This window comes from Hippoglossus stenolepis, chromosome 7 (genome assembly GCF_022539355.2).
Source record: "Hippoglossus stenolepis isolate QCI-W04-F060 chromosome 7, HSTE1.2, whole genome shotgun sequence".
Classification (NCBI taxonomy): domain Eukaryota; kingdom Metazoa; phylum Chordata; class Actinopteri; order Pleuronectiformes; family Pleuronectidae; genus Hippoglossus; species Hippoglossus stenolepis.
This window is the reverse complement of record NC_061489.1, coordinates 7,607,936-7,631,836: the sequence shown is the minus strand read 5'-3', so window position 1 is coordinate 7,631,836 and position 23,901 is coordinate 7,607,936. Positions and strand designations below refer to the sequence as shown.

General features: G+C 40.7%; 1 protein-coding gene across 2 annotated transcripts in view; it reads left to right on the top strand.

The window, feature by feature from the left end:
• psd2 (pleckstrin and Sec7 domain containing 2) overlaps positions 1-22,821 on the top strand; it is a 42,823-nt gene extending 20,002 nt beyond the window's left edge. The window contains exons 4-15 of one of the 2 annotated variants that reach the window (XM_035161749.2): positions 10,661-10,858; positions 11,253-11,333; positions 13,231-13,343; positions 14,161-14,221; positions 16,558-16,648; positions 16,759-16,802; positions 16,924-17,114; positions 17,248-17,318; positions 17,768-17,925; positions 18,799-18,943; positions 19,336-19,479; positions 19,832-22,821. In XM_035161749.2, coding sequence (XP_035017640.1) covers positions 10,661-10,858; positions 11,253-11,333; positions 13,231-13,343; positions 14,161-14,221; positions 16,558-16,648; positions 16,759-16,802; positions 16,924-17,114; positions 17,248-17,318; positions 17,768-17,925; positions 18,799-18,943; positions 19,336-19,479; positions 19,832-20,062 — 1,528 coding nt within the window. In that variant the 3' untranslated portion in view covers positions 20,063-22,821. The remainder of the gene's footprint in view (positions 1-10,660; positions 10,859-11,252; positions 11,334-13,230; positions 13,344-14,160; positions 14,222-16,557; positions 16,649-16,758; positions 16,803-16,923; positions 17,115-17,247; positions 17,319-17,767; positions 17,926-18,798; positions 18,944-19,335; positions 19,480-19,831) is intronic. The other variant, XM_035161750.2, reaches the window with a different exon arrangement.
• Positions 22,822-23,901: the final 1,080 nt, after the last annotated feature.

The following is a 23,901-nucleotide window of genomic DNA, read 5'->3' as shown; positions in this document are numbered from 1 at the left end:
GCATGTGGAACGGAGCAGTTGGATCAGCATATATGTCTGAAAACACTGCAAATGCTCTGTTAGTGACTCCTCAATCAGTTTGTGAACGTCTTAACATGAATAAAATTGAGACATTGTCCATGTCATACATCACTTACAGTTATTACTTCCACCAAGGAGGTTATGTTTTCACCCGTCAGTCTGTATGTTGGTTGGTTTGTTGGTAAGCAAGATTACACAAAAACTACTGGACGGATTACCATGAACTTAATGCAGTATAGGTCAGGGAAGAATTCACAAAATATTGGTGCAGATCTGGATCAGGGGGCTGATCCAGGATTATTTTTTCGTTTTCTTTAACATTGCGAGAAAGGCGTTTGGCAACATTTCCTTGATTTCTCAGAAAATGATTCATGGATTTTGATGAAAGAAGTCATGTTTAGGGGACTGATATTTATGAGTTTGTGCAATTTTGTACAGATCCAAAAATAAGGTTCTGTAATGGGACTGTTGGGCCTTGGCGGAGGTATGCGCTCTTTGAGTGCCCCCTCTAGTCGAGGTGATGTTTTTTGGTAAATAAAAAGGAGTCAACACTAGTCAAAAACTACTGGTTTTCATCAAATCCAAATATTCAAACTGATTCAGATGGCTTTCAGACTTTGCATTAATGTGTTCTTACATCCCGAGTGCAAGCACACTCTCCGAAATCCAGGCTTCAACTTTCATAACAGACAGAGCTTTGATGATGCCCTGGGTGGAGAGACGAAACCTAATCTTACCTCAGCCAACCTCCCCCTGTAGATGCACTGTCTGCTGATTATTCTGACATCTCTGGATAGAGGATGTAAAGTAGGCGGCTGGCAACAGGGATAAAAAGAAAACACTGGCAAGTATTGCAGATGCTGCACACATGCCATCTAACACATTGGAATAAGAGGTGAAGGTTTTATTTTCAAACAGACAATGATGCTGCAGTGCAGGAATCTTATTCATCAAACTGGCTTTTTAGTTCCAACGTGTTTCAGTCAGGACATAGTTTATCAGCCTGTCACTCAGTCAGGTAGTATCTCTGTAAGCTTAGTTAGTCAAACAGTCAGTTCCTTCAGATGAGTTATGTCCCGGTTTTCTGTGGGAGCATCACTGACGTTTAAGCTTAACCTTAATCCACAGAAGCTGCTAAAACTGCCATGAAAACACACTGTCTGTCCATCATACTATCTGTCTGTCTGTCTGTCTTGCAGCCTACTACGACACATAGCCAGCTAGATCTAGCCAGTTGAATGCATGTGATAATGGAAAGTGCAGTGTAGCATCCAGAAACACAAACTAGCACACTCAACAAAAAGGACATTGACACCGATTCGCCTCTTTCACACATCAAAGCGCAAACTAATAAAAGTCATGGCATGGGAAGAATATCATACAGTATCCAAATATTGAATTATACATGTCTTCTTATTGATGTGTGCAGTATTGCTGGCCGCACATTTGCATGTATGCACGTGTCCCTATGTGTATTTGTGTAGGAAACGTGCTGTGAGTAAGTGTACGGTCCTCCCTGTAGCTTGTGAGCCCACCAGATCTAAGCCCAGGCAGAGCAGATAAAAGCCGAACGCAGTTGTTTCCATATCAGAGAAGCAGCTCTGCCGTGTGCACTAATCTCTTTCATATACACTGTCGAGTGCAGAAACGCAATCACACACAGAGAAAAAAGGGACACATGGACCAGCAGCATGCATGCGTAAACAAAACTGTGCATAACACTCATGCATCCTAATGCTTTGCTTAATGACACAGATATTCTGAGCTCTTCATATCTATGTTTCACACTCTGGATGTTTCTCTTTTTCTGTCTCTCTCTCACACACACACACACACACACACACACACACACACACACACACACACACACACACACACACACACACACACACACAAACACATCTTTCAGGATGTCACTGTGGGAATAAAACCCTTTGCGTGGTTCTATAACGGTGCTGAAACATCCCGCAGATTATCCTCTCCTGGCTCTCACTCCGGCAGTGATATGGACTCACACGCACACACGCACATACGCACATACGCACACACGCACACACGCACACACCCACACACACACACACACACAGAATCACAAGCAGTAATACATACACATCATTTTTCCCCCTAACCACAGACAGACAAACACCAACTGAATAATTTCAGCACTGACAGATTTATCCCTGTGTATTTATAGCTCGACTCAATGTTTCATGACACATCCCACTGTCTTAATATTCCAATGACTGTTTTGGCTGAATGAGGCTCCTCAGACCACAGGGTTCACTTGTCTGAGCCGTCTGTCAGCACTTCCTGTATGCGTTCAGTGGAAGTTGAGCCAGACTCTGTAAAACATTTGCATCTGATTTTATTTTGAATGCTTTTCTTGTTTAGCTGTATGAATCTGTAGCAGATTTTTGTCAGATCAAGATGTTGTGTTCAGTGTTCAGTGTTTCAGTCCCACACCTGAACACAATTTGTCTCACTCGGCTGAAAGAGGACACCATTGTCTATTGTCTGCCACTTTGTGGAGGTTTTTGGGGTCCTTGTGTGTGTGCATGTGTGCAATAAGAAGACAGAGAGAAAGCAAACTATACTGGAATATTTAAGATTAGTGGTATCTGGCTAAATTAAAAAAAGACATTTATTTGACAAGCCTTATGTCTGCAGTATACTTAACTTATCTTAAATGAATTGATTTTAAACATCAGTAGTGGTATTGACTGTAAATAATAAAACTACATATAACAAAAATAATTACATTTATGTATTTTGAATTTAAATTCTCTCCCCAAATTAGGCATTATAGCTGTAATATAAGGTTACATAATAACATAAAGTAGGTTTTACCACTGAATAAGTTCTGAGGAAGTGAGATTTTATGAATAGTGGCACCTTGTAAAGAATGAAATGGATACACTGATGGCAGTCTGTCAATTATAAAAAAAAACATTAAAAGAACAGTTCATAATTTGTGAGTTTACTGACACAAGAGGTGCATGATCAGCTACACCACAAAGCTTTAATGACACTATATCTGTCTGTTATGGAGGTATAGAAACAGGATTGTTGCTGTAGTGAATTGTCTTGCGTGACTTGGTTTGTATTGACTTTATTAGTTCCTGCAGATGACACATCTGGATGACCACTTCAACTACTTTCTGACTCTAGATCTGGCAACATGAAAGCCTGGCTGACTGACAGGGAAGCACAAAACAAGGACTCCTTTTAATAGGATGCAAAAAAACATCTGTCTTGTGTGTCCTCTTGTGGGTAACTGCAGAGGCTGAATCAGTTTTTCCCTTGTGTTTGGCTGCTATGAGAAGATCACATCTGTGCAAGTACAGGTTTATAAATTCTGCTGTCCACCGTCTACAAATGATAAAGGTTAAAACACTGATGTGTGACCAGCGTTCAGGAGAGAATTGTGGTCTCATATCATCACTGAAGATCTGTGTTGTTACCGTCAAGGAAATATAGTCATTGTTGTCTGCTCCTAATCATCTGCAGACTTTTAATCAGGTTGCAGTGAACACCTCATCGGAGGTCTGAATATCCCAATGAAACCTTTGTCTCAGTTTTCATCCACCACCTATTAAATGTTGTACTTTTGACCCTCCAGCTGCATGCACGCTTTTTCTGTTGGAGCATAGTTTAAACTTTTCTTTATCAGCCTTGTCTTTTACAGTGCAAGGTAGCTTCACCCGGTCTATATCACAGACTGTGTATAAAGATGGACGACATGTCTCCACTTCCTTCCACTTTCCAGAAATCAAACCAAAATATCCCGGATACGAACGCACTTGGTACCTGAGTATACACGATACAGGCACTCGACCAATCTGTCAGTCTTAGCTGTCAATCATGACATTTCACCCTGTTTCCATTGCGTCAAATAACTAAATAAAACCAAACAAATGAATGCTCTAATTTCCTCTTTTTATTTATTTTGAACGTTTAGGTGTTGACGCCGCACCTTGTGTACCAGTACCAGTTCCCGGTGTGTTCATGACATCAAACATGACTCACCAGGAACAAAAACAGAAAGACAAACCCAGATGGCCCCTTTTTTTAATCGAGTTAACCCACGTTTAAATCACCCGTGTTTGACTGTAGAACAGGCATAATGTGGGGGAGGTGGGATTTATGACCTATATTGCAGCTAGCCACCAGGGGGCGGTTTAAAAGGCTTTGGCTTCACTTTTAGGGAGCACTCGTGTCGTCCATCTTTATATACCTATGGTCTACATCTGTATCTTGTGAGGCATGTTGAATGAATACATTTAAATGATGCACAGAAATAGGCTCATGCAGTGACGCCTGGAGAAAGCAGCCTGTTGAGGGAACGTCAGGAAACGTCCCGTTGATATTGACCTGATCTGCAGGCTCGCAGCCCCTCACTTTAACCCAGAGGAAGTGCTGTTGGCTGGGACACACAGGGCCATTGTGAAGCCACCACTACGAACTAATTCATCAGGAAAAAGTCGCTCCGCCCCTGACATCCTCTCCTGCGAGGAGCGTTCACACAGCCAACAAACTTCAAGGAAAATAACTCCACGCTCCTGCCTGTTGACGCTGTGGCGGATTAACGCAGCACTCCGATCGATCATCACCATCGTTTATTGGCTGCAATTACACGATGAGTTGATTTCCGCTTTGTAGAAGTCAGACAGGGCCCGAGGTGAAGTAACAGACCGGAGCGATGCAGACTTTAGCGGCAGCTGGATGATGAGGCGGTGGGTCCGTAGCGCGCATTCGACCGCTGATCCAAGATCCTGAGAGACGATCATGTGGAAACAGGAATATGACGTTCACTTCGACTTTCTGCTGGATCTCCTGTGAGTGTTACACGTCCTCACACCAGAGGTTGTTGTAGGTTTCGCGTCCAATGGGTGGGAACATTAATGTAATGCTGCGTGGCAAAATGGAAATAGTGAGGCAGCTGTAACTTTACTCTGAGGAAAATCAACATGGTACTTCTGTAATATTTCTGTAGGGACCTTTTGTAAAAAAAAAAAAAAAAATAGTTGGTTAAAAGTACATCGTTTTGTTTTACATGTCATTTGATGTATCCATAAGAAGAACGTTCTTGTCAATCACTGCTGAGGATTTAAAGAAAATGAAAACTCTACCGTAAATGTACCATACATTTCAGAATCAGAAAGATCTTAACTGTCACTATACTTTGGTATAATGGAATTGTAAGAGACGGATATATTTTTAAAATATAGAAAAATATAAGCATCTAATAAAAACAGAAAAATATCCTACAAAGAGTAGTAGCAGCAAGACATTCCATCCTATCTTGATTTCTTCATATCTTTATCTGTACTTATTGGATTGTATTGCATGTAATAATGAGTTATGGGATTCATAAGTCAGCCAGCACTACCTGTACTACAAAGTGATACAGAGGTTAGGGGTGCAACTAGCAATTATTTAGAGTATCACTTATTCAGTTGTTTTTGTGATTAATCTATTCTATGAACATAAACGTAATTGGTGAGTTCATGAAATGTCAGAAAATAAAGACTAGTACCCATCACAAGCTCTTAAAGCTCAAGGCGATGTCTTAAAACTGTTTATGTCCAACCAACAGTTCAAATGACAAATATAACATTATATTATTTATTAGGTTTTATTAACTTTATTAAATCCTCTGTGTAATTTACTTTTATATGTTTTTTTTAATTCACCAAAGAGAAGCACCCCTAATGTTGTATTCTGTGCTTACAATGACTATATTCTGAAAACCCAAACATATTCAGTTTATAAGGATTTAAAACAGATAAGTACAATCTTTGATTTTGAGAATATGTATGAATGTATAATTGTATGTATACAAAATAGTTTCTTATTAATTTACTGTTGAAGAACTTATATAGTAGTCAGTTATTGTTTCAGCTCTAATATGGATTTGTAGCAATACTCAACCTAGAAATTGCCTCATTGCTCACAAACTACTACTTTTTTATAAGGATCTTGAATATTTTGAACTGCAACTAGCAGTTTTGAAGACAGTATGTCTATAAAGTACAGTTTGGCCTTGCCTATCATCACTGTCAACAGCTCTCAAACAAAAAAGACCCCAAACAAGATGCAAAAACCTAAATGTGCTGTTAATGTGATTGGTTGACCATCAGTTAACGGACATAGTTGGTGCAATGATCAGAACACTACTTGAATGTAAGTCAGAGTCAGATTTTGTCACTGTATTTGTCTTATTTTACATTTAACAGTCCAGTGTCGCAACAGTGTTTTTGTGTTGATTGTATGTACAAGCTGCAGCAGATAACATGACTTAAAAACTGACAAACATGAAGTTCCTCCACTGAATGTTTGTGTTTCGAAACTATGTCTACTGTACTCTGTTGGCTGCGGATCAGTGTTTACGAAAATGAAAGAAACATCTGTGATCTAACAGAGTTTCATAATCCAGATAATCCCATAATTGTTGATTACGCTTGCAGCCAATGCCACTGAGACCCTCCCCTACACACACACACACACACACACACACACACACAAACACACACACACACACACACACACACACACACACACACACACACACACACACACACAGACACACACACACAGACCACCAACCACACCTTGTAGGTGTGGTTGGTGAACAGCTAAAGAGATTAGCACGTGACTCACTGGCATGCACTATCATGCTGCCAATCTCTGACACACTGGCGCACACAGACAGTGGTCACAGCGGCGGCAGTGTGTGGCCTGGGGATATAGAATTGCGCCTTTGGATGGACAAATAGATTTACTGTGTGCCACTTGGCCGTCAGTAACGCCAAGTATCTTGGCACAAAAAGCTCTCTCTAGATAACTGACACTTCATATTGTGTCTCTCTCACTATAATTTTGTGTTTGTGTTTCATAGTGTGTGTATGTTTGTGTGTATATTCTGTTTCTACCAGACGGGTGGGGGAGCGTCGGGGGAGCCCAGCAACGTTTTAGCCTCGTGACTGATATGAGATTTGAATGATTTATGAGGCCTCTCCGAAGTCTAGTGAATTAATACAGTCAGACAAGTGAAAGCAATTTCACTGCAGACACAGCCAGATATTGTTTTGATGGTTCACCCCTGACTCATTTTATTTATGCATGTATGTGGCGGGCATTTGTGTAACATGTACAGGCTATATTCCTGTCCATCAATTTTTCCATTCTTGTCTGGGTCTCGAGGGGGATCCTGCGTCTTTTACCCAGATTATGTGGGATATGCAGTCCATTGAGCATGTTATGGTACTGCCCAGGGTTCTCCTCTCTGTGGGACGTGTCCAGAAGACCTCTGGTGGGAACTGTACAGGAAGCATCTTAATCAGATCCCGAGACCATCTCAGCTGGCTCCTTCTCCCAACCAAAAAGCAATGAGTTTACTCCTTCCGGATATACAGTACAAGCCCCCCACCCTGTCCCTGAGGATGAGCCCTGGTACGCTGCAAATCAACCAGCTTTCCCTTGACTCTTAACTTCAGTCTGGTTGTCATTCTTGGCAGCAGTGCTCAGCCACAATAAGGTGGAGGAGTTTGCATGACCCACCTCATCACAGTTGAGGTGTTTATCTGTCCATCTGACCATGGGACCTGGGTTGATGGTGGCAGAAGCACATTATGGGGTGTCCCAGGGCAAATTGCTCCAAGGTCAGGGGCCAGATGAAGAGTAATTCTGAGAAGCTAATGAATCAGCCAAGACAGGGAAGTGTAACCTTGCCTAGAGCAGGGGAAGCAGGGCCCTTTGAAGAGGTCAGCTGTAAGGATGTTGTGCATAGTCAGCCATTCAGCATGTGAAGGCAGGGGCCTGACTCCTGACCATGAAAACTGACAGTTTTTTGTGTGTTTTGTTTATTTGCAGCTTTTTGTTTTGTCACACCAGTCTGTGAATAACAGCATCGGAGTACTCGACTGTCATTCTTTGTAATTGTAGCACAGGGCACCTTGGCTTCCGCTGTATCCATGGTAACCAGCAAACTCCTTACAACGGAAGCGTGTAATGTATTGAATTTGCGAGGGTAATGCAATTGGGCTGATCAAATTATGCAAAAAACATCTGAATCATCTGGTGGGATTGCTGACGGAGACACACAGATGCACACACAGATAAGACAAACGGGGAAATGGCATTTAGACTGATGGAAGTGAATGAGTATGTACTTTTTACAGAAATATAACAAACAAATTTACCACTTTTTTGGGGATATTTGCTGAGTTGTACAAGAAAAGAGTTAATCTTAATTCTGTAATTTTTTTTTACCCTTTTTGTTTACATGATATTTCTTTAGCAGCTGATTGGCATGAATGTGTAAATAAAATTCAAAGAATAAATTTTAATCATAAATACAATATATGACCAATTTAGGCTAAAAAACGTTGCTCGCTTCACAGAAAGAGAAGTGACAGAAGTACTAGAACATTTAACCTTGTAATCAAAAACAAACCCTCTGCAATAAGGATTTAAGGTCTAAATAAAAAATGCTAATTAACTTCCTACTGATGGCGCACACAATGTGATGCAGAGCAGCGGACGCAGCTCACACGACTTCATCGAACCTCCTTACTAAGTCATAAATAAATAAGTAGGGAACTAATTAATGCTCTGCATCGATCTTCTATGTTCTGTTGATGGCACTTAAACAGTTATGGGAGACTGTGAGTTCTCGTTCTGATCAGACGGTTCATTGGACTGTGTCCTTTAGTGCCACACTGCCACACGGCCTTATTAGCCCCGCCGAGGAGGTTTTCACCCCTGTCCATTTGTATTTGCCCAAAACTACTGGAAAGGAAACATGGTGGAAGGATGTGGTGCTGCTTGATTGAATTTAATGGGACTGTTGGGTCTTGGCGGAGGTATGAGCTCTTATGAGTGCTATTCTAGTTTCTCTATGTTAAAGGGCCATTTCACTAGTTGTAACAGGAAGATTAGTACTACTCAGCCAGTGAAAAACGTTGTACCATATAATGCCTCCTGTGGCTCTGATTTTTGTGTTTTGAGAAAATGACCCTGCTCATGTTGTTACTTTCAGGGTTTGGCTCAGTTGGGGCTTTATATTTCAAATATATCACACAAAGCATGTGTGACTGCAGGATTTGAACCATATGAGCATTTTCTAATCAGGGTGGATCTAATACAATATGGTTGCATTATGGGAAATGTAGGATCTATAGTTTTTGAGGCTTGACCCATACTCGAGACTTAAAGTCACAACCATAGATACACGATGCATTTCCACTTCCTGTTACTATTCAGAGATGAAACCAAAATATCCCAGATTTGAACACTGCCATCTCGTGCATTTAGAGCCAGAGTCTTTGCAGTAGTTAGTGGAGGATGTAGGGAGGTTGTGCCGATACACGCACTTGACCGTTCAGTCAGTTTATATGGCCTCAAATAACTAATTAATGCAAGCCACCAGGTGGCGACTGAGATTTTTTCACTTCACATTGAGGGAGCAGTCACGTTGTGTATCTTTATATCCAGTCGATGGTCAGAGCATGTAGGCCACTGCTGATTCAATAGTTTATCTACTTCCTTTTAGTCTCACAACTTAATGAAGATCCTAATTCTAAAAATAGTTTTTCTAAAAAAAGCATTTGTTTGTTTATTAGTCAGCAGGATTACACCAAAACTACTGCATGGATTACCATGACACTTGGTGGAAGGATGTAGTATGGGTCAGGGCAGAACACATGACATCTTTGGTGTGGATCTGGATCAGGGTGGGATCTAGGAATTTCTTTCACTTTCTTTAACATTGCAACATAGGATGTTTTTCAACATTGGGCCTTGGCCAAGGTATGAACTCTACTGAGTGTCATTTTAGTTTCTATTCAGGTAAGAGAGCAAGTGGAATCAAAAGTGATTTTCTATTCATGTTAGAAAGTGCTTTAAAATAACACATATGGCAGCTGTTGGAAATCTGGTGAAGCAGGAAAGAACCTGGACAGAGGCTGTTTACATAATCATCACTAGTTGTTTATAATTCAGTGTATTGAACAACTTTATAATGCATTTCACTTTGAGACATTGCTGTGTATATTGACAACAGTTGCAGTGTCAAAGTTAGACATTATATCTTAAAGTACAAAGTGTTCGAGAACATCTGTCAATTCATGAAGACTGTGCAAGTCATTACTTGGCAGTGGGAGATATATAGGAGTTGTTGAAGCCAGAGAGAGAGAGAGAGAGAGACCGTTATTTGGGACCTTAAAAATGAAAAGCTTATGCCTCAACTTCTCAGTGACATTTGCGTGAAATAGGGGGATGGAAGAGAAGAAAGGAGCGATTAGTTTTTATATCACAGTACTTAAATTCAGATCATGTTGGAGGTTAACAGTGTGAGATTGCGGCAGGTGAAATCTGCGTCAGCATTATAATAATCAGTTCCACTGCATTAAAGCAGGACATTAAGTGAAAGTGGGTCAGTGTCAAAACAAGGGATTTAAAGCTCATTCTACTTTTGTTCGTGTGTATGTGAACATATGTTTATATGATTGAGTTCCACTCTCAGCAGTTCAGTTTCCTCTTCTAAATTCAGACATGTGCTCTATTCATTAACCTGGGCACCTTGCTTATTTGTGTGTGTTTGTGTATGTCTGTTTGTCTGTATGTCCCCTTCCTCTAGTGATGCCAGCCTCACAGACGTCCTGTCTGACTCGGAGGAGTGTGATTTGGGCAGTCTGGATCATTTGGAGCGCGGCAGCACCGACACTCTGGCCAATGGCTGCCGAGCCGACTATGAAGCCGCCAAGAGGCTTGCCAAGCGCCTCTATCACCTCGAGGGCTTCAAACGCTGTGACGTGGCCAGACACCTGGGCAAGAAGTGAGCATGCACACACACGCACAGAAACACAAGAGCACATTGTCTGCTAATAGACTGAGAATTCATCAGAAACTGGAGAACATGTTTAATTTTTACGTAGCTGTTCAATATATATATATGAGACCCAAAGACTCACACGAAGGGATGGATAGATCCCATGTAAAATGATACAAACACGTGATCAGAATATGCTTAATCTCTAAAGAGGTGTCAAAAAACATTTATGTAACACTATCATACCTCGTCACTGCCACGTTGATGTGCTGATGTCTCTCTCTCTCTCTCTCTCTTTCTCTTTCTCTTTCTCTTTCTCTCTGTCTCTCTCTTTCTCTTTCTCTTTCTCTTTCTCTCTGTCTCTCTCTTTCTCTTTCTCTTTCTCTCTCTCCCTTTGCAGTAATGAATTCAGCCAATTGGTGGCTTCAGAGTACCTGAGTTTCTTTGATCTCTCTGGCATGTCGCTGGATCGAGCCCTGAGGTAAAGCCATACACTGTATATAAAAAAGGGTAAATCACAGTCAGCACATGGTAGCGATGAGTGTGACGTATACGTCCATACAGACGCGTGTGAGTCCCTCTTCACGAGGCATTAGCTGTGTGCTAATCCAGCGGCTGTGTCGAGAACAGTTAGCCGGCTGACAGCTGCGGAGTGAATCACTGCCTCGTACCTGACATTTTGCTGTTTCAAACTGCTGCCCTCAGTGCCAGGGTGTCAACATGTGTACACATCAGACTGCAAGCTGTTCAAAAAGTAACACGAAACATACTCAAAGTCCTGCATTTGTTTCTGTGTTGTTGGAATTTCCACCAATGTTTGTTTAATACTAGACGTGACAGTGTGATTGGTATTGCTTTCAACTTGTGTGTGTGTACTGTGTACGACATTGTGCCATTTATCACAAAGAATGGTCAGTTGTGAGGTTTCTGAAGAAATGAGGGACAGAACAGAAAAGTGTGGGTGGGAGGTATACATCGTGAGTGGGTCAGCTATGTGTGTGTGTAATTTGTAATATTGTAGATAGAAGTGCAACAAAAAAATGTCCTTTGTCGCAACAATGCGCCAAACATTTAGCTGGTGTGTCTCTGTATTTGATCGAGTCGTGTCGCTTCCTCATCTCATCTCCTCTGCAAAGTTTACACTCACACGCACAGGCTAGCCCCGCCCCCTCTCACTCACACACGAACAGTGAAGCAGGGATGAGGGAGAAGAGGCGGTGAACGAGGGGGTGTATGTCGAACAGTGGAGACAAAAAGTTTGAATACAGAGTTTCCACGACAGACAGCTTATACAAAACGAATTGTGCCACTGCTTCAGTATGAGAGCAGAAGTCAGCGGTTGGTTTGTGCCATGTCATAGTCTCTGACTGAGTGTCCTCGCTCCACTCCCCTGCTCACTTCACACAGAAACAATAAACACCAACAGTAATCACACGTTAATAGGACCTGAATACTAACCTAATACAATTCAAAGCTCTTGTAAATCATAATCATCCTATCCTGTTCACTGAGAAAGTAACATAGAGCCAGAGGGTCAATTTTATTTACTGTTTTGTTTATGTGTGGTTTTATCTTTTTTATTTATTCAGGATATTTTAATATTTTTAATTGTCATTCAAATGTTAGACTGAATATTCTTTATAATTATGTTAATTGTTCTTTCAAAGGATGAACTTGCATGATTATGCTATAATATTATTATATCAGTGGTAGAAAATGGTTTAAAAATGACAACAACATTTAACAATAACATTTATTGCAATAGTTTCTGGAACATAATACTGTCCAACAAAATTTCTTATAGTGAAAGGCCTACTGTAAAACCGTTTTAATAATGCACATTAAAGCAAGTTAGAGTTTTTCTTGCACAGTTTACAACTTTAGTTCTCTGAGAATTTCTTTTAATCATTACATTTATTTCTTCAAATTAATTTTAAAACTGCGGGAGGGAGTGTTTGCATCATTTAAGATGTATTATTGATGAATCCATTCGTTGTTCAGTCTAGTAAATAAAAAAACGAACCTGCCCAAGAGGATCTGTTCACAAGTCTTTTTATCCAACCAAACATTCAAATGCCCAAAATGTATTTTTTGCATGGAATGACATGGGTAACAGAAGATATAGTGATGTATAACAAAAGTGCAATGGGATTTCAACAGCAAACCTTAAACACAGAGACAAAAAGACAAATTATTCAATCACCTTATAGCAGTAAACTACAGCAGCTGTTGCTATTTTTCTCTGAGTACAATATTTCATAATGTCTATAACAAAGCTGTTAGATCAATTGTCCACAGATCTCATTTACATTGATAAAGTCATGTATGAGATGCATTACTGGGAAACATTTGACCTTGTGTTGTTGTTTATGTGACAGAAACTTCTTAAAGGCCTTTCCACTGATGGGAGAGACCCAGGAGAGAGAGAGGGTCCTGGTCCACTTCTCCAAACGCTTCTGCCTCTGCAACCCACATACATCCTCCTCAGAAGGTCAGAGCAGTGAGGGTGATGATGCATAAACCTTAAATAATAAAAATGCACCAAATCTGACTATTTTAGCATGAAGGGTTTTAGTGATGACATGAACTTCATGTCCAGTGTTTCCACTAGGACTTCTATTCAGCAGTGGTGCTGTGTGCGTCCATGAGCGTGAGATGCTGGACCTGTATTTATGTGCATCAGCAGAGTAATAGCATAAAAATACATTAGAATTATTATAAACTATTGTCATGTGTGTTTACATTGACTTAGCTTTGACATTTGATCCTGGAGGCCTTAGATAGTTGTAATAATAAATATTGAAGACTGAAAAGCCTCATTACAGATTTTATAAACGTAATGAGTCTGAATATTCTAAGGTAATTTGACCAACAAGATAAATGTGCAGGTTGCACCAGTTATTTTCCTTTTTGGAAGTTTGCAACTCATATGATCAGGATATTTATAAAACCATTTTACTTTTATTTTTGCTTATGCATTTACTTTAGCACCTGGTGATCAAATGACACCAAAGTAGTAGCTTATTCCTTTACACAATGTTTGTCACAATTTGTCGCACACAATTTTGTAAGTATTTCCAAAAACGTTGCTCCGTTAATGCTCAAGTTCTGATTATTACACCTTTATTTTATTGTAAGCCCCTTTTAGAAAGTGCTTATTTTTCATTGTTCATTATATTGAATGAAGCATGTGTGTCTTAAACATGTGAATGTATTTAAAGTGGCATTGCATTTCCGCGTTTGTGTGTGTGCGTGCGTGCGTGTGTGCAGTATGACATTTAACGGACCTCGACCATTTCCCTCTGCAGATGGAGCCCACACATTAACCTGTGCTCTCATGCTGCTTAACACTGACCTACATGGACATGTACGTACTGAACTTCTTTATCTTTTTAATTCAGCAGGTCTCCTTGTTTTCTAATCTGCACATAAAACATCACATTAAGACAGTTCTTTGTAAGAGTCGGCATTACTCCATTCACCACTTCTTTTCGTTCATTCCACTCATCCATGTTCTTTCCCTCTCTCTCTGTCTACCCTTTCCTCTGTCACTCTCTATCCCTCTCCCTTCTGCGGCCTACTTTCTGACCTGTTTCTGTCTCTTCTCTCCTCAAATAGTCTCATCTGTTCAGTTTTAAACTGGAGCACTGTGGTCTGGGCAACACAACACTCCACAGTATCATTGGTCCTGCTCTCTGGCTTTTCCTCGACCCTCCCGCTCAGTAGTACTTCTAGAGAATGTCCCTCCTCTAACTAATATCCTGTCTCTCTTTTCAATTTCCCTTCCCTCCTTTTCAAACCATTCCCCCTGCTAACCAAATCTGGCCCCTGGTCTCTGTCTGCCCCTGCAGGTGGTAAGTATACCTATAGTCCTAACATCTGTTTCTCCTCCTGTCAGTAACAACAGCATTTAAGTCATACCTTTAAATGAAGAATACACTTACATTCATTTTTAATCATTGTTATTCAGTGACAAAGAAACATTTGGGTGTATAAATATTTTTAATGTTCAGTTGCTGAGTTTACCGATGTAAAAATTAATTGCAGTATTGGTACCTAAATTGTAAATTATTATTATAATACTACTATTACTACTACTACTACTACTACTAATAATAATAATAAAAAATTAATTTCATGATATAGGGTTTTGGGGGTTTCACAGATTACTCAACTAGTCGACGAAGTGCTTCATTGTAGACTAGTTGTTCATCTGTGGGTTTAGCACGGTGCAGTAATGAAGCAGCCAACAACAAATCTGCTGCAGGGGGCGCAGGCAGTTGACAAGTCATAGTTGTCATGCTTGACCTTATCACTGAAGTGTGTGTGCTAAAGCAGCAGACATGTTGATAGAGCAGGAGCCACAATGAAACATGGTTGTACGACCAGATTCAGATGCCCGGCTAAAATCAACAGTTTGGAAATATAAGATCAAACCATCAGCTGCAATATATGTAACGCTGCCATAAAGCAGATAACATAACATACATTTTATGGTTATACATCGCTATCTTAAGCTTTACCCACTTACAGCTAACGCTAGCTACAGCAAAGAAAGCGAGGAGAATCCTCAATAGAGTGGACCAACGGAGAATTCTCTAAACGGGCTTTCACTGACCAGCAAACGTCCTATCTCTCTCTCACACATGTCTCCTACGATTTATCGATCAGTCCGCTTATTTAAGGAATAATTTACAGACACTAATGCAGTAGTCAAGAATCTCCTATGGGTTATAGAAATCCTCATTTTATAACATGAGTAATTGGTATATATTAAGAGAACACTGTCCTGCAGCCTTTACATAAATTAATTTAACTGAGTAGTTCATTCAAATAAAATAAAGCTGTTACATGTTTGTGGTTATAAACTGAAATATTTTGGGTGTTTTGTAATTTTCCTAGAAAAGAGCTGTAACGTGGCCTCATCAGAGGAAAATGTGAATAATAAGGCCACAGACCAAATAAATGTTTTTCTATGAGGGGTGAATCAAATCAGTTTCAGTTCCACGTCTGTTGTTTGTTAAGGTTAAAGAGCTGCTTCATGCAGAAAGACGCAGTAATACATCCCTCTAATGATGCATTATAATTAGATGCATCATAATTAGAGGCTAAAACACAAAGAAAGGTGTGGAAATCTGATACTAACAAAGCTCAAACTGAGGCCCAACCTCACCCACCACCACTACTATTAGACCTCCAGCAGCATATGAGCGCCATTCAGTGGACGGTTGCAAAACTGCATCCAGGTCACTGCAGATATAAGGGCTGAAATCATCAGGTGCTGGAATTTGTCAATGTCTGTGAATATTGTGCCAAGCAAAAAAATTATCAATTTTGCTGCATGTGCACATTCAAGGCAAAAGTGAAATTTAATCTTTACGTTGAAGTGTCCTAAGCCTCCACAAACCAGAAGTTTGGAGGTTCAATCTCAGTCTCATTCCACATGCCAAAGTGTCCTTGGGCAAGATACTGACCCCCAAATTGCCCCTGGCGGCTCTGCCTGCAGTGTGTGAGTGTTGTATGATAGAGAAAGTGCTGTACCTAGATGCACTGTGTGACTGTGTGTGATAATGGATGAATGGCAAAACTGTACTGTAAAGTGCTTTGAGTGGTCATCAAGACTAGAAAAGCGTTATATAAATACAGACCATTTACCATAAGTGATTGTTTTGTTTATTTGTTTCTGTTGGTTTCTCCTTGCCTCAGAACATTGGGAAGAAGATGTCCTGCCAACAGTTTATCAGTAACCTAGACGGCCTCAACAACGGCAAAGACTTTCCCAAAGACTTATTAAAGGTACAGATCTCTTCCTGAGAGAACACGGCTAAAGCAAAATCGGTCACCTTCACCCTTTGTTTGTCTCTACCTATTCAAATTAACAATTAATTATTGCTTCGTCTACACAGGTTTTATATAACTCAATCAAGAATGAGAAGCTTGAGTGGGCAGTGTGAGTATAGCATTTTGTTTATCAACAGGAAAAGTCTTTGGCCTTTGCAAGTTTTCAGCAGTAAGCACCTTTGAATATGTGCTACTTAGGTTTATCTGAATGAGTGTTTGTGAATCTGCAGCGAGGAGGAAGAGCTGAGGAAGAGCCTGTCAGAGCTGGTGGAGGAGCAATGCGAGGGCGGGTGTAAACGTGTTACCAGGGTAACGGACGGCAATAACCCTTTCATTGCAATCCCTATTCTCTTGAATGCCGTCACCTACAAACACGGAGTGCTGACCCGCAAGAGCCACGCTGACATGGATGGCAAACGCAGTGAGTTCATCTATAAACACACACACACACACACACACACACAAGGTTGACTTTTGTTACCAAATTCTCAATAAAGGTAATACAAAAGTTATTTAACCAAGAGTTTTTTTTATCCCCTTGTCCGCTCCCCCAGCCCCGAGGGGTCGCCGCGGTTGGAAGAAGTTCTATGCGGTTCTAAGAGGGATGATCTTGTATCTCCAGAAGGTACGTCCTCTGCTCCGTTACCATAGAAACACACATCCTCCACCGCTGTCACTGCGGTGGTGGAGGCCTCTAGCTGCTCTGCTGTGTGTGTGTATGTGTGTGTGATACAGAGAGTGTTAAGAGAGGAAATGAGGCATGGTTGCTATAGTGCTTGTTTGTCTCCCCCTGCTGGTAGGAAGTCTTCACTGTCCACATGTTCTCGAGAAACATTCAACCAGAAATGAATGAACTTCTATTTCTGTCACAAGCAGCTTAACACTGTTTTCATTATATTTGACTATGGATTTGTGTTTAAAGGAGTGTTTGCCTTAATATTCACTCTTCCAATACACACCAAGTGAAAGCTGCTCTTCTTAAGGTCTAAGGCCTGTTTATGTTGTCATGTGCCAGTCATGATGTTATGAATGAAACATAACACCTTTCACCCACAATTTCTCTTGTCTTGTTAGGATGAGTACAAACCAGACGCTGACATTTCAGAGGTGGACCTGAAGAACGCAGTGCGAATCCATCACTCTTTAGCCACTCGTGCCACTGACTACAGCAAGAGAGCCAACGTTCTGAAGCTGAAGACGTCAGACTGGAGAGTTTATCTGCTGCAGGCCCCGTGAGTAGCTCAATCCATCACATAACAAACTATTTAAACTTAAAAGACAAGGAAAGTGGATTTTTTTTTGTGGAATTTATCTTGTGTAAACTGGATACATTTGTCTTTCTGGTGATAAAAATGTCTTTGCTTTGTACATAGACATATCTAAAAAAGGGTTTTGTGTGACATTTCGACATAAACTAACTTGCAAGTTCCAATTTTAGGAATAAAACCCATAAAGTGTTTTTTAATGATAAGGTTTAGATTTTGAATTTAGGCACACAATAAGAAATGTTCCATCCAAATGTAAAAAAACCTGCAAAAGAAATTGCAATAAATGTGTATATAAATATCAGTTTGTAAAGATAAACAGAAAGTGATGCAAATTCTCCAGTTGGCCATAATCATTGCAGAAGAACAGGGTGAGCTGACTGAGAGAGTGACAATCAAACAAAGGGGAAATGAAAGTGATATTTTTCGTCTCTTCAGTGGATGTTGTAATGTCATGATCAATCTGTTTCCATTACGCATTGTTACCTTTTCCTTACATCGAAACACCAAGTTTTGTGATGTATTGGGATTTCTAGTGTGTTTCACTGTATATTTTTATGCTCAAATTGAAAAGGTGTATAAAAACAGATGGAAACCCACCTAATGTCAACATGGTGAGATGTAGAGATAATATGATAAAATGTAAACTACTCACTGTGAATTGGAGCATTGCAACATTGGAACATTGCTGTAGTTGTCTTCAGTTATTTGAATCCTCCAGATGTTTTGCTTAAAATGTACAACTAAAGAGAAAGAGTTTCATTCTCTAATCTCACTTCCTCACCCACCATTTATCACCCTCTCATGCTCCTCTCCCCCCCCCCCCCTTTCTCCGTCCAGGAGTGAGGAGGAGATGATGTCCTGGATCTTCCGGATAAACCTAGTGGCGGCGCTGTTCTCAGCCCCAGCCTTCCCCGCTGCAATTGGCTCCATGAAGAAATTCTGTCGACCAATCCTGCCATCTTCATCCACCAGACTCAAGCAGGTATACACACACACACACACACACACACACACACACACACACACACACACACACACACACACACACACACACACACACACACACACACACACACACACTAGAACAGACGCAGTTATCATATTCTGTTGGTTTATACATCACTGCTCTCTAGATATAAAATATACTGTTGTCAATACTACAATCAATATCTAGCCACAGGTGATATATTTTATAGATTATATATATTATTTATTTATCATTGTATATTTCCCTGGTATATCGCTGCAGCATGCACAACACTTACAAAAAACTCTGCACAGAGTTGGACAATTTAACATGTTCTATTTGTGTCTGCATACATCTGTTTCGGGGGTTCCTGTTTCTTTATTTTTTCGTCTGTTCGATTGGTGCAGGAGGAGCAGCTGCTGAGTCACGAGAACAAGCTGAAGCAGATGAGCCTGGAGCTGGAGGAGCACCGGAAAAACACACCCTCAGTTGACCCCAAAAGCCGGGAGTGGGAGGAGCACAGGCTCAAAGAGCACTACCTAACGTATGAGGTACAGGCTCTTTTCATTGTTTTTATTTTCTATCCAGAAAGCAGCCAAGAGACTCAGAACCAGGACAGATGCACATTGTCTGATGTTTTTGTTCATATATGTGCTATTGTATTCATATAATGTGTATTCTGTTTTTTAAAGTATATATTTTCACATTTTTTTTACCACTATTATAGCAATTTAAATATTTGAAGCTGCCAGTCTTTATATTTGTGTCTCAGTTACACAAATATTGAGCAAAACCAAAAAAGAGTCACTGGTCTCCTTGTTTTGACGGTTGATTAATTTTCTTTTGGTCTTTCCATATTAAAACACACATTTATCTCTCCTCCATCTCTCCCTCTCTGAGCAGAAGACTCGGTATGAGACATACATCGGCCTCCTGCAGGCCAAGCTTCGTGCTGAGACGGACGACCTTGAGAAGATCGAGGCGAGCGTGATGGGTGGCCTGATCATGGAGGGTGGCCTGGCCGGCCGCGAGTGCCACCTCCGCAAGACGCAGTCCTCCCCGTCCATCAGCCAGGCTCACAGTGGAACGAACGGAAGAGCCGCTGAATGCACTACCCCAGGACAGAGGAGCTGAGGGGAAGGAGGAGCAGGAGACGCCACGGCCCACAAACGCAACGTCCCTCTAAGCCAAACAACAGTAGTTTAATAACTCCTCACTGGGTTCTTTGTTAGTGTTCATCCCGTTTACTTACAGTAAGAGAGAGTGGGCAGGAACAGGAGAAACCTCTGTCACTGCCCCTCCCAGAATTGATCAACCCCGGTGATAGGTTTCTGTCTTTGAGCAATAGATGAAGAGGATGAAGAGCCCACCCCCGATCCCCAACGAGTGACCCTGTCAAACCTCAGTTCTTTGAACTTTTATTATTGCACATTAAATCGATCATAACTGTGATCTCAAAACCTTCATCAGTATTATTTTAACTCTGAGCGATGCAGCTGTCTCTCGTTGACATTTTTTTTTTTTTCCGTTATTAGCAGAAGTTTGAGTATTTTATTACGTATTAGTTAAAGGCCAGAAAGAGAACAAAGAAAGAGACAGACTGCTTTCTGTCCTGTCCTTTATCAGACAGAGACTGTCATGGACAAGGTGGACATGGTACTACTGTAGCATTTTGGCCTTTTTCCCACCCATGTAAACACACCCCAGCCGCTCACAGGCGTATGTATGGACCTACAAGTGTGTGAAGACACAACATATCTGTTCCTGGAGTTACGAAAAACTCTCAAGAGAACTTCTCAGAAGGATCGAGTCTCTGCCATGTATAGCATATTTATTTATTTATTTAATTATCCTTTATTCAGCCCAGGGAGAGTTCACACAGAGTGGACATTCCATTGCCACAGTCATACAGTTACATACAGTAAATCCCTATACATTACGGAGCTGCCACGTGGATCCATGGTTTTAACTGAGCTGCTCCACCAGAGAAACTGGAGGTTGAGTGCCTTACCCAAGGGCACCTCGGCACTAGCTGTCACACACTCGTCAGAAAGAACACAAGTCTGCTTACGTGAATTTTGAGCTGCCGCTGCCCCCAGATACTGACACGTATCCAATGATTCTCCTCTGAAAAACTTAAAAATGATGTGAATGAATGAAAGCCCTGTGTCATGTATCCCACAAACGTCTCTTCTTGTCTCAGCTGATACATAACAATATAATGCTGTGTGTGAGGTCTCTAAAGATTGACGTGAAGTGCAGAACAGGAACCTGTGGGTGAGAGGTATACAGTGTGAGTGGGTCATCTTCTGTGTGTGTGGGCATCCGCTTGCTTTTTACAGTAGATGAGATGTTGTAGCTGTAGGCAACAGGAAGAAGTAAATATAGCAGGGTCATGTCGGAATGAAGAATTTATTGAGCATGTTCGGTCAGAAAGTGTCCACTGGTCTTATTCTGCTGAATGAGACTGCCGTCAAAACCCGGCCTGGATCTTTCAAAAGCATCTTCAGCATCTGAGCCTCCCCATGCACACAGCTGTACAGGCGTGCATTTGTTCGCATGTACATTCACTGCACTCGACTCAGAGTAGAACATCATGTCAGAAGTTCCAGACCTCCGTAACAGTCATGACATTCTCCCTATTATAAGATTGTGTACCATCATTCAATGCTGTTATTGTAAAGTATTAAAACTACCTAGTGTTGCTTTAAACAGAAAATCGAAATGCCGACTTCTTTATTTACAACACGTGACATGGACCTATTATCGCTTGTTTGGCCTTGTATTACACATTTCCTTGTACTGGTGTTTTCCTCCTGCTGCCATCATTCCCACCAGATGAAGATGTTTTTGAGAAAACAGGCCCTGGTCTGTCTTAGACAGAGACTGGCTGATTGGAGAGTGTAGCAGCAGGACTGCTTGGGCTTAGCGTACTAAAGTCAAGAAACCTGTCGGCATTCTGGAAAGCAGAGAGGAAGAGTAGCAAAACAGCTCCACATGGGTGACGAAGAGGAGGAGGAGAGACTTGTTTTTTAAGAAGAAGAGACTGGATAGGCTTTCTTAGTAAGACCGCATCTGGCAGCCAAGAATAGGCAAAACAGACATCCAGCACATGTTTCCAAGAAGAGGAACACATGGAAGGAGGACTTGTTAAATGTTCTGAGGAGGTGGGGATGGCTACTGCTGTTTGTGAGCACCTTAATTGATCCTTACCCCCTCCACCACACACACACACACACACACACACACATGAATACAACTTTCCTCTTTCTACATAATTTGTTTATGACACAACTGTAGACCATTGAGCTTAGTCCCCCCCCCTCGCTCAGCCTCAGCGTGGCACAGAAGCAATTACCAGAGCTGTGGATCCACAGTGCGAATAATCACAGTATCTGGACGCCGTGCTTCTGCTGCTTCGAATATCATATTATTAGTGACCAATGGGGTCTGAGATCCCTTTGAGACTTGACTGGAAACCTTGGAATCACAGCTGGAATCCTTGAACTGGATCCTTGTACAGACCAAAATGCTGAAGCAGAGCTGAGTTTTGAGAGAGGAAGTACTGTTTTTATAAAGCTGTATTGATAGAATAAAACTGCTTTCTTACAGGGAGACTTCCCCTAATAGTCACTTTGCCTGTTGTGCTAACCATTGTTTCCCAATGTTCTAGGATAGGCCTGTGCCGTAATATAGGATTGTGACAAAAACATTTATTGATTGTTATGTTTATTTAAAAAATGACAACTTCGGCACTTTGATGTCAGCAATGGATCTTTCTGTTGGTTTTGTTTGTATATCTGAACTGTTTTTGACAGGATGCTCATACTATGTAAAGAACATATTTACTGAATATTTAGTCTGTGCTTCATAAAGTAAGCTTTTATACAGATGATCGTGGTTGTGATTTATTAAGACTCAGCTCAGGGGAAAAGCTTTGCTTATCTGGGTGTTATTGACCTCTCGGATATTGTGTGGATAATATGATTTTTTGAACTTTTTCTTTTTCATAATATAGCACAGTAGACATTTGGTACAATGGACATGGTCATTAAATTGCCTGCAGTCAGGAGCTCATTGTCAAATACAGAATCACAATCAAAGTTTTCAAGTACCCAATAGCCACAGACACAATAAGCTGAATTTGTAAGAGCCTACATTACCTTTACAGTATGTAACACAGTGAGGAGCTCAGCTGCAACCCAAATCAGAGAGCAAGCGTCAAACATTAACCTGTTTTCTTTGAATGCACCGAATCTAAACTTATTCTTATCTAAAGTTATTTTTTTAACTGCCTTGACTGTGAAATTACAGATCTTTAGTTATACAAAACCAACATACTCTAGCTTTTATGTTTTTCATAATCTCTGGATTGGCAGCATACCATGAAAATTAATTTTTTTAGCATTATATACAGTAGCTATGGACAATACAAAGCCTTTTGGGTGTAATAAATGAAAAATATACACTTTATCAAATTTATGTCCTGTTCAACTGTTGGTATATTAGTGTAGCACAGACCAATGCGTCCATTCTGTTTTCAGAAATAAAACAAATCCACATATCCAAAAATATTTAACGTAATCAATCTTTACCCTGCAAATAATGATGAAACCAACAATCTGTGAAAGAATTTAAAGGGATAGTTCACCCAAAGAAGAAAATCCACTCATTATTTACTTACCACTATGCCGATGAAGGGGTGGGTGAAGTGTTTGAGTCCACAAAACACTTTTGCAGTTTTAGGGTTAAAAAGCATTGCAGAAAAATCCTATACAATTGAAGTAACTGCTGACTGATTTTTCAAATGTAAAAAAAACAACAGAAATAAACCCCTCCATGGGCATAGTGGTGAGTAGATAATGAGTGAATTTTCATTTTTGTGTGAACTATCCCTTTAAGTGTACTGTCCACCCTGACATTACTCACCATGGACGACTTCTCATTGTAGCTTATGGTAAAGGAGGTTCAGT